The sequence below is a fragment of the Diadema setosum genome, chromosome 17 (genome assembly GCF_964275005.1).
Source record: "Diadema setosum chromosome 17, eeDiaSeto1, whole genome shotgun sequence".
In the NCBI taxonomy this organism is placed as follows: Eukaryota; Metazoa; Echinodermata; class Echinoidea; order Diadematoida; family Diadematidae; genus Diadema; species Diadema setosum.
The window spans coordinates 18430031-18442378 of record NC_092701.1 but is presented as its reverse complement, the minus strand read 5'-3'; the positions used below and the strand labels follow the sequence as shown (position 1 = coordinate 18442378).

General features: G+C 36.6%; 2 protein-coding genes across 2 annotated transcripts in view; both read right to left on the bottom strand.

Moving 5' to 3' along the window:
- The window catches only part of LOC140240937 (major yolk protein-like), a 102346-nt gene extending 91092 nt beyond the window's left edge, over positions 1-11254 (bottom strand). Inside the window, exon 1 of the mRNA XM_072320708.1 lies at positions 11251-11254. The gene's annotated coding sequence lies outside the window, so the exon portion shown is untranslated. The remainder of the gene's footprint in view (positions 1-11250) is intronic.
- LOC140240940 (ecotropic viral integration site 5 protein homolog) overlaps positions 1-12348 on the bottom strand; it is a 99175-nt gene that overhangs the window by 60041 nt on the left and 26786 nt on the right. Inside the window, exons 10-11 of the mRNA XM_072320712.1 lie at positions 10543-10603; positions 9770-9994 (exon numbers count right to left, since the gene is read on the bottom strand). Of these exons, the coding sequence (XP_072176813.1) occupies positions 9770-9994; positions 10543-10603 (286 nt within the window). The remainder of the gene's footprint in view (positions 1-9769; positions 9995-10542; positions 10604-12348) is intronic.

The following is a 12348-nucleotide window of genomic DNA, read 5'->3' as shown; positions in this document are numbered from 1 at the left end:
TCTATAAACAGTATAGTTCCCATTTCTTCTTTAACTGAACTTGGAATATCCACAGAATAAAAATTTAGGTATCAATTACTGTTTTGGGTTCCTGCATTTTAAACTTTCGACAACACAAAGCACAAACACACATGAAGCGTGCTTTCTCCCAATTGATACAAGGCTCGAGTTTTTGCATATGTTTTCATACATTTTCATTCATTCCAGCACATTTGTTTGTTGTTCTTGATCATTTTTTTTTTAACATATAAATGACCCCTTAGGAATTAGTACTGCAGAGTTTCCAATTAGAGTGGAAAAATAAAAATTGATTTATTACACATAATTTGTCATAATATCATACATCATATGTGTGCATGTTTATTACAATAGATGTCCATACAAAAGTTGCACAAAAAAGAAGTTTGCATGTTATACAATACATACATATACTTAATTTTCTCATGATAAAGTTGATTAAAATTTGCTACAACAGTGTTAATTTGTTTCTCACATCTCTCTCTCTCTCTCTCTCTCTCTCTCTCTCTCTATCTTTCTCTCGCTTGTCTCTGGTCTTTGTCTCTTTTTTTTTTCTCTTTCTCTCTGTTGTTTTTCTTAATATAATACTGTGCTGAAATAAACCTAAATTTGTCAAAGCCTGCAAATTATTTCTGCATAAATCATGAGCTCCTCCAAACACAGATACAGTGTACTTTATAAGCTGTTATTACGCGAGGGTTTTAATTTTCGTGAATTTTGCGAATCACAGTTGGATCGCGAATTTAACACATGACAATGTTGCCATGCGCTAAGGTAATATTGCATTGACAATAGCATCGGTGTAAAATTGCGAAAACGGCATCTCACGAAAATGTCTGTGACCTCCTCATTCATGAAAATATCTGTACGCGAAAATACTGTAACAGAGCCAACAAAAATGGTCCATCACTGAGTCTACACAGATACTTATAACATCATCGAACTTCACTTTGTAATAGAAAGCTAAACTGGATATCATAATATGTATGCAACTATAGCAAGAGTTACATGCCATTAATGAGAATATCAGGTAGTTGCAGATACATTTCATTGTGCATGATGACTAATTTATATAAAAGGCCCAAGGCATATCCGAGTACAATCTACTATCAGGTGACAATCTACTGAGATCCATCTTTGTCATGTGATTTGTCATGTGACCATGACATCATCAGAAAAGTACTGCCTTCCTTGTTTTTATCAAAATGTCAGCATATTCAAATAATAAATGAGAGAGGAATTTATACACTTTCCTTCTAGACTATTATAAAGGTATGTCTGGCATGTGACATCACATGTATTTTTATCTCGACGAAAAACAAAACAAAACGACGCAAAACAAAAACAGGTCATTGTCTTCATACAAAAGGGAGAACAAATCAATACCATGCAAAGAACAGCCCAGACAAAGCTACACTACAAGATGACTATTGAGTACAGGATTATATATCCACAGGAATTTTTAATTCAAATACTGCTGCTTCTTTCATGGAAAATTTATGGTATGATTAGTCATCATAATTGGGTGCTTGGATACTCTCAGATCATAATGAACACATCAAATGTGCATGACTTTTAAGAATTAGATTCTCCCAAAGAAAAGATATATATAAATGTATGAAGTATGTATCTATATTGCCTGACATTTTTTTTTTTTTTTTTTTTGTCCTCTGGCTAACATATACAAGTTTCATTTCTTGCATGACATGTGATACATATATAGGAGTGAATTGGCTTGACAGATTAAATTTTTCAAGGTGTATCAATAGAGCAAGATTTCTGGTCAGTATTACCCAAAAAAAAAAAAAAAAAAGAGGGAAAAAAAAATGCTGATTCACATATCACACATGTTGATCCTCTGAACTATGATGAATTCATGAATATTAATGTTTTGCATAGCTGCCAATGACAGACAGTACCACGAATACTGAATGATATGCCATACTGAAAATGGTTACAAAAACAGAAAGTCCAATACACTCAATTCATCACCCAAAACTATATGTATGTCTCTTAAGATAATAAAAAGTTTTGGTACCTCAAAAGTGTCCTTGAATTTCCTTGTCTTAGTTTGTGTTTCAGGTTAAAGTACCTTTCATATAACTACTGTGAGACTTACTCGCCCCAAAGTGCTCTCATGTCTTAGTAATCATGCAATTAACTGCGATCAGCAGCCCCATACGCATAGCGACCAGCAGTCCCATACGCATAGCGTAATCGGGCTTCGCATTGTAGCATTCAGGATCATGACAGATTTAGTATTGCAGGGTAAATGTAAACTTAAAATCCCATAAATTCTTCAATTTGAAGACTTACCAATTAAGTTGAAGTATTGAAAACAGGCTTCGGGCAACGTTTGGTTCTGCCTATAGTCCCTTTCTGTTCGAGTTGATGACTGAATGTGACTCGGTCGACAGGACCTTAGGAGAGCTACATACAGTACACTGAATACTACAGCCAGTGCATGCGAACACATCACATGCACACAAATTTCAAATCCACGAACGGATAAGATGTTTGTGTGCGCATGCGCTGGCTATAGTATCCAGTGTATGTAGCTCTCCCAAGGTCCTCTCAACCGAGTCACATTCAGTCATCAATTCGAACAGAAAGGGACTATTGGCAGAACCAAACGTTGATCGAAGCCTGTTTTCAATACTTCAACTTAATTGGTAAGTCTTCAAATCGAAGAAATTTTTGGATTTTAAGTTGACATTTACCCGCGATACTAATTCTGTCATGATCCTGAATGCTACAATGCGAAGCCCCATTACGCTATGCGTATGGGGCTGCTGGTCGCAGTTAGCTATGCGTACAATGGGCTGCACGCTGCTGGTCGCAGTCAGTGGTTTCGTACAATATTTATCGACGCTGTACAGCGTCGGCTCTGGTACGAAACCATTATTGCATGATTACTAAGACATGAGAGCACTTTGGGGCGAGTAATTCTCACAGACAACGTACTTCAACCTGAAACACAAACCAAGACAAGGAAATTCAGGGAAGCTTTTGAGGTACCAAAACTTTTTATTATCTTTAAGATAAAAGTTCAAGCTAGAAGAAGACTGCATAAGTACATGTACACATACTGTGTACATTGCATATCACTAGTTAGCCTAGATGAAGGGGGTGAGAAACCCTGCAGGGCATAATAGATTGTCTCACACACTACATGTAGTGCTGCTCACATCCCCCATCCCCGAATTAACAAATGAAACCCGAGTTTTGCGATGCAGTGTAAAATCTGTTCATTCCTGTGTGTGGACACAAGCAAATTCTTAATTAAATCATGACTACAAGCAGGGCTCGACACTAACGGTGGCCCGGTGGCCCGGGGCCACCAAAAATGAAATTCGGGCCACCAAATTTCAAAAAAGGGCACATTTGGTGGCCCGCCTCGGGCCATCAAAATTTTTTAAAAAGTATGTCAATAAATTCGTAACTTTTTTGCACCGGAAATTAGCAGTTAAATTTGTTTAAAGGATGGATGAAAAGGACTGAATGAGTGCCTGAGAGTGAGTGTTGCCAGTTTGTTGAAGTTTATTTATGAGTAGATATGTCCAACTTCTAATTCTTACTATCATAAAACTTAAATATTTGACTCATTAAAAACAAAGAACTTTTAATGTTTTTTATTGGTTTTTTTTCGGGACACCAAATTTTTCTCTCGGGCCACCAAAAATTTGAAATTTAGGATTTTGGTGGCCCCATCGGGCCACCAAACAAAAAAGTTAGTGTCGAGCCATGCTATAAGTATCACAATGAAAAAAAAAAATCCATGGCATTTGATATGATATATAGATATCTTTAATCATCGTGATGATTTGCCCTGAGCTGTGAGAGTTAAGGGTCAAGCGAAGAGAAACTCAAGTTTTTTTATAATCCCACAATGCAACTTGCTATAGTTGGTTCTAACAATCGGATGCCCAGAATCACATTCTGGTCACTGTTGACTATTATTATAATTATTATTTTGTTTTTGTGAAACATCACGATAAGTTGTCCTACGGAGCATTTGTGAACAGGGCTACTGCATTAATCAACTGAAATGAGCATACAGTGTAGTACTTTAGTAGTTTGTATGCAATAAATGGATCAAAAGTTGAAACATTCTGATTCAACCATCGTACAATAATGGTTATGCTATCATGGCTGAAGTCTGGGTGATATCTTTATTGGTTTAATACATCTTTCTATAAATATATATGTATATATCTATACACAGAAATTATATGCATTAAATATCCATAGACAGTTGCAGTCACATGTTACATGTACATCATGAAATAAAAGGTGTTAGTAAACATAATAATCTACCGTAGTACACAAATCTCTATTTAATGATGGGCTGCATTCAAATAACAGAAACAAACAAACAAACAAAAATGAAAGAAAAATAAACAAATTCAACTGACAAACTGGGACACCTTCATTTACTATAAATATGTCATATTTCAGGCATTTATCCATATTCTACATTCTTTATAAATGAATCAAATAAATATGAGTCAAAGGGGTAAACTATGAACCAGGGCTTTATACTTGATGACTTCCATTTTGATGATATCAATTATAAATTGTAAGGTGAACTCAAAATATTGTAGTAGCAATATATTTCCAGATATTGGAGTTACTGTTTTATTGAGATACACGAAGTCGGTTCGGACATTATTGCACCTAGAAACATACACGCACACCAGACATTCACAACATTTTTACATTTAACAGAAAAACACTGTCATCTACACCGATGATAACAAAATTTTCTACAAATGATTAAATTATCTCATGCCTAATAATTCTGAATTGTAATCACAATGCACTCTGGTATAAACTTTGATTGACCATGAAGAATTCATGATTTGAATTTATCAGAAGAAAAGTCCAAGGGCAAAGCACAATGTCATGCCTCAGAGTAAAACAAGACAAAGTAAGAAAATGGGTTGTATGTAAGTGAGAGACTAGGTGTTGAACTTATTCAGCTAGGGGGGAAAAAAATATGCTTTACACTTTTCAAGCAGAACTGAACTTTTGTCACTTTTCTTTGTACACAATCACTAGAAAAAAAAAAACCCGGGAGGTATGAACATAATCAGCTCCCTCATTTGCATATTCACATCAACTGTTTCAGAACTGTTTTGCAAAAATAAGTGATCTGAATCCTTAAAATGTCATTTACGACACAACTCTCTATATATTCTTAATCTGATTTTGATATTATTGTCATTCTTGCACTTGCAAATGGTTTCATTTTTTTCTTCTTTTTTTTTTTGGGGGGGGGGGGGTGGGGGTGGGGGGTGGGGAGGGTGGCTAAATAAATCATATCTGGTCCAGCACTGTCCTGTAACCCATTTTGAATGTTTACCTGGTGGCCCCTGTACAAAATTTATTACGATTTTACAATCTCAGAGGGAATGGGCTAAATGCCCACAACGCCATGGACTGATACGTGAACCTCCTTTAAAAGTCATTACCAACCTACAAATTATATTCATCTTGTGGAGAATTTTGCATTCTTCCCCCCCCCCCCAAAAAAAAAAAAGAAAAAAATGTGAAAGGATTTAGATTCTGCACAGAGAATTATCATTTACCTCATTCATGATCTCATCTAACTGTTTCAAGCATTCTACAAGAATAAGACATTATTACTTGTAACCACAGGGGCTAGCGGCTTTTGTCTGCCAGCAATTCCAACCATGTTGCATTGTGTTATACAGGCTATCAGTCTAAAGTATGACATCATGCTGTCACATACAAAGGGAACAACATACCAGGAACTAGTGAGGCTACACACAGCGAAACATACTGGAAGACTTTTGATTACAATCACTTTCAAATCATCACAAACAGTACATCTACGACTCTCATCATATAATAGCTAAAAAATTGGAAATGAACAGACTTTCGTAAACCTTCTTTGCACCTACTGACGAAACGTCTTTTTTTTTTTCACAGAAATGTCATGAACCCAACTTTGCGGCTTTTGCTTTCAGTCCGTGTCAAATAAATTTTGTTTGTCTCAACAAACTTGACGCTGGTCGCAGAACATATCATCAGGTAGAGATTAATCTTAACATATGTATACCTAGATGTACAGTTGTACGCCTGCAGATAAAAAAAAAACAGAAAGCCTGCATGCTCACACACATCAGCCTGTCCATTTGAAGTCTCTTTGGATCCATGCTATCTGTATGCACACTTGCTTTATTCATTTGGTGCATGATACACACATTATGTGTCATGAGAATGAGAACATTATTCACCCGTTTCAGAGGAAGACTTGACTCTTTATAATGCGAATGGCAAGAAGCAGGAAAGGGCTGTATTTTTTTGGTTTTCCCCTGTCAAGCACACACACACAAGATATGCACACATGGACAGATACTTACAAAATATCATTTGGCACTGTTTTGTAATTGAAATATCTATTATAAGAAGGGAAAGTGAGAAAAGTGAGAGTGAGAAAGGATTAGTACGACAAAAACACCAGAGACAATACATCAAGGAAGTATTAAAGGAATAAAGGCATAACGTGTCTCTACAGCTACTACCATTGAAGGAGAGGTTCATGATCAATACACGTATGATGAGAATCCTTACTAAGTTTTCATGATCACTGAAATCATTTATATGACTTATTTGGACTGATTCAATGTAATTCCTACAATTACAAAAAGCAATTACATTTAGAAGAAGGCACAAAATTGTCATATTTGACAAAAACCAATAAGAATGTTCTCTGAAAAAGACACGATAACATTGACACACATTAGAAAAACAAATCTGAATTCACAGCACTAAATGTCACCATCCTGTTTTGACATGTACACTGACATATCAAAGATACCTCACACTATGATGTTGGGGGAAAAAAAAAATCTTGCTATCTTTGGTGGATAGATCTACTGCGACATCAGAAGACACAAGGCATTTGTCAGCCAGTATGATGCAATATGGATGTACGATAGTGTAGTCTGAAAGTGCTTTTAAACGTACGTGTAAAAGTACAGTAAATCCAAGCAGCACACTGCCATGCTTTTAGTTCCATCCTCACATCAAGAATGACTTGAATTCTGTCCACACCTGCTGAATTACTGCATCTACGTGTACACATTGCCACACATGTCACAAGACTTTCTACAACTACAGTAGGACTAAGTACTGTATACGCCAAATATTTTATTAGGTTTTTATTTTCACGAATTTTGCGAGTCACATGCTATGAGTTTGCGAATTCAAAAACATACAAAAGTATGAACTCTAATCTTGAAATGAATGTGAAGCGCACGCATACATTTCTCTGTTCAATATGGTACTCCACAATGGCAAATTCTCACCATCTCAACACCATCTTGATTCCCATCAATATCCTCATTTTTACCTTTATTGCATTAACCACACCTCCCAACCTTTCTACATTGTCGCTGAGATATAGGGATGATTTGGCTCAAAAGTAGGAGAGAAAGAGCAGTTCCTGTAAAAGTGTATTGTAAAATCATCAAGAAAACAAGAACTGGGAATGGTCAAAATATACATTTTTTTTCCCCTCAAAATTGCAAACAGTAGAGAGGTCTGTGCTTTGTTTGTTCCGCAGGCATCAATAAGTTCACCAAGAAGATCCGAATGCCTCATGCCATTCCCAACAACGAATTAAGGGGCACACAGTTTGGAGTGTTTTTCTTCATCAATTGGCACAGATGTCTCAAAACTACTGTAAGTCTCAATGAATGGAGATCATCTAATCCCCCTATGACACGACTGTGTCACTTCGACCTTCCTGTGGACTTAAAAGGCAAGATGCTACACCCGAGTGGGTTTGTTGAATTTACATTTAGGTCAAGTTCGGAGAAATTACTGAAGGCTGAAAAAAAAAAAAAAAACTTGGCAAGTTGGGCTAAGCATCTGGGCATACACGTACAGGAGTTAAAACTACATACCCCCCCCCCCCACACACTATGTGTGGGTGGGGGTATAATAAGAAAGAATCAGTGTGGAGGGGGGGGGGGATGGGGAGGGGGAGACTTCTGTCAGATGTGCCACTCATAAGTGGTAAAACCAGGGAGGTGGAAGAGAGTCTCTTCCTCCTCCCTGGTAAAACACTGACGATCATCATTCAGTGTCCATAAATTGTACATTAGTAGCCCATGTGCATTCTTACACATGCTACCATATGAAACAAAAAGAAAAGCAAAAATTCACAATGCTAGCACTGCAAAAAAAAATATATGAAACCTGCTTTCTATTCGTGACAACCTTATTTCCCATTTTGCCCCCACGTGAACATGCACATTTATTCTCTAAGCAAAATATCAGTCTTAACTCTATTAATTGTGAGTTTTGCACTATTGTCTACGAAACTGATAATATTCGTTGAAGCCCTCTACTTTGGTGTGCTAATTTGTTGGACTTCATATAAGGAGGACATTTAACAGAACCCAAATATGGAAGCAGAACTAGGAAAATTTATGATAGTTCAACTTAAGAGATATATTCCTAGGCATCGTGGTCAATAATGTTGGTTGCAAGACAAACTACTTTCTATTTAAATTTGTGTGTCAGAAGCCAAGATGGCGACATTGTGAGGGCTGTATTACAACAGATACCACATTTCCACACATCAGGTATGATGTGCAGGTACAGATGTAAATGCAAAAAATTAAATTGCATGAGTTGATACAAAGAGAAATGCACATATTGAATATTCCTTTCCCTATGAGGCCAAACTGTATTTCTCAATTTTCTGTAAGTAGTGAAAAAGTGAAACGGCCAAACTTCGACTGTTCTTGTACACACTGCATTTATGTTTCAAGAGAAGGAGAAATCAAGTCAAAAAGTACCACAGCTATAAAGTGCAGAACAGAAAATGATCGCAATATGTGAAAGGGATAAACAAAATACTGATTAAGGACACAACAAAACAAAACAAAGTTGTGACAGAATACAAAAATAATGTGAAACACATAATCAAAAATACACGCACATCAATACAGGAAATAACTGAAAAGAAGAATTCCCGACATGGTGAAAATTGTGTTCATTGTGTATTAGTATTTCAATATATGCCGTGCAGTGTTATTGCTTGCATGTTAATGTGTGACAAAACACATTAAAAACAATAAAACAGAATATCAGAAGAAGGATTCACTGATGCACCCATTCCACACTGGAATCCACCACTCCAATTCTTTTTTTAATCTTTAAAAAAAAAAAATCACTCTTTATACACTGAACTCCTGAGAGAATGTTTCCTGCAAAATGGCAGCAGTACAAGTATATCTGAGTATTGAAAAGTATGTTCCACTATAAATGTATGACTATGTGAATGCAAAAATGTAAATTTATATGTCGTACAATCTGTATGTATGAATGTACAGACATGAAAATGTACAAAACCTTGTATGTGTATGTATGTACAAGTAAGTATGTATGTAGAGTGATGTATGAATGTACACATGTACAATGTACATGTAAGAATGTGTATGCATGCATGTTAACGTAAATATGTCAGAAGGTAGAAACAGTGTAATACAGTGTAATATGGTGGTTGTAAGTCGTAAATAGTGTTGATTCAGTCCCATAAAATGTAAGAACAATATAGAGATTACAGACACAAGAAAACACATTGGATAAAATGACCAGACATGCTCGTATTAGTCAAGATTAGAGCGAGACGCAAATGAACAGATAAATGAATAAAAACACAAAAATGTAGCAGTTATTTCAGAGTCCGCAAATTCGTCCCGGATCTTACCTTTTCCCGGAGGTCATTGATGACGGTCTGCGCTCCCTCCAGCTCCTTGGACATGGCCAGCCGGTCACTGCGGGTGTGCTCGAGCTCCCGCCGGATGGCGTAGTTCTCCTCGGCCTCCATGGCGCGGGTCAGCTGACCCTGGATGAGTTTGTCGGCCAAGAGTTCGTTCTCCTTCTCCAGAGACTGGATGCGCTGATGGAGCAGCCTGTTTTCTGTCCGCAGTCGCTGGAGGGGGGAGGATAGAGGAAGGAGGATGAGATAGGGAGTCTGGATGAAAGACTAGCCCTCTGTAAATACACCATCATTTAACTCAGACAACAAATAATTTTTGTTGTTTATATTTAGTTTAGTTTTGTTTTGTTTTGTTTGGTATTAGCATGATTGGAATCCTCCAAAGCGAGGAGCCATTTCCAAAAAATGAAAGTCATTCTGGGATTTCTCTTGAAAAGAATTACATTGAAGTGCTGCAGATGGCCAGCAATTTAATACATGAAGGAACATAAGACAGACGTAACTCTGTTGAGTCATTCACATCGCACAAAATCCAATATAGACAGACATATTAGTGTAGATAAACAGAAGCACACATACATACTGGCAGAGATATATACACAGACAGACAGACAGAAAGAGAGAACAAAGAAAGACTGACAAAGCAAGCACTCACACAAACTCATACAGACAGGCTGACTTTCATCAGGACACAGACAGGTGTACATACAGACATTTAGCCAGTCAAAAAGACAGACAGACAGACAGAGATACCATCTTACCCTCATCTCAATCTGTTCCTCTGTCTCCTTCTCCTTGAAGGCAAAGTAATCCTTTTCTAATCTGTACATCAAAAAGACAGGAACAATCGCAGGAAGAATGATTCAACAATGAATTAAGTCTCTTAAGCATCCATGTAGCGATACAAGCACGTGATGACATCACATTTAATACCTCTTAATTATGACCTTATCAGGACTGAGTCTCAGGGAACTCAAATGATTAAATGTGCAGATTTGACTTGCTTTTTTTAGGTTGTGTACATTCACAGAAATATTGTCAATTGACACAATGCTCTGAATAACAAATCTTATATCAATAAAAACACTATTTGCTACATAAAAAGTTTTTGATGTTCTTGGCCAAAACTTTGGTGAATGTGTTTCCATGACAGACAGTGTAAATGCAAGATATCTACAACTACTGTGATTCTACATCCATGACGTTGATAAAAATATTGGATTCAAATTTTTACCACACAGCACAGTTCTAGAAGGCAGGCAGGACTATTTCATTGTAAGAGAGTTCACCTTCTATCAATTACACTACATGCTACAATATTCCCACTTATTTTATGGTTAAAGGGGAAATCCAGTCCAAATATAAGTTAGTCTGATAAGAAAGAGTTACAATTTCAATGGTATAATTTTGACCAAAATTGGATAAAAAATAAGGAAGTTACATCTGAATGACATTTTGAAGTTTCATTACTTTTTTCAGGAAACAGTTCTTGAACAGTCAATATGAATATGCAAATGTCAAAGTGAGCATGTCATCCCCTCACAACTTACCATACAGTTTGCACATAAAATTTTGACCTTTCTAGGTTTTCATTCAAATGCAATTATGCCTGAGGCTCAAATCATTCATTCCTGAAGTCATTCAGGAATAACATCATGGTTCAGACTTCAATGACAGAAACACTGATTTTTTATTTATTTATTTTTTTTTTTTTTGTACACAATCAATGGGAAAATTGTGAGGGTATGGCATGGTTAGCTCATTCATTTGCATATTCATATCCACTGTACGAGAACTGTTTTGCAGAAATTAGCAAAACATCAAAATATCATAACTTCCTTATTTTTCATCCAATTTCAGTCAAATTTTTACCATTAAACTCGTAAGATTTTACTCTTTTTTATCAGACTAACTTATATTTGGACTGGATTTCCTCTGATTGTGCTGCGTTCCCCAATCTAATAAGTGTCTGGAAACTGAAAACATCAATGAATACAGACAGCCAAATATCGTGCCACCATGGCCTTTCAATTAAGCTGAGGATCACTGCTACACCTGACTAGGCAAGTTGTACTTCTAGAGCAGGTCAAGTTGGGATGAATTCCTGAATGCTGACGAAAAAAGTTTGGCCAGTTTTAACCCTAAAAAGGCCGGGGGGGGGGGGTTTGAATCAACCCCCCCCCTCGACATTTTTCGCTACTCCGCCGCGCGAAATTTTTTGACTGCGCCGTTCACTGACTTTTTACTTTCAAGTCTCGCGCATCTTTTGACACCATTTTCGCAAAAACCGTGCATACCGTTACGACGCTGCATAACGTTATATACATGCCTGTCAGACCGAAAATGGCTCAAAAAAAAAAAAAAGGCCATGGTGGCACAATATTTGGCTGTCTGTATTCATTGATGTTTTCAGTTTGTGTATAAAGTCTAATAGTATGCAAATGGAGTTTTCTCTTCTTATTCATAAAGATATGATTATTTTCACTTTCATAGGCTGAAACTAATTGATTTTAGCATAATTATGCTTGAAATAGGTTCTGTCATAAATTTCGCGGAAAAAAATGATA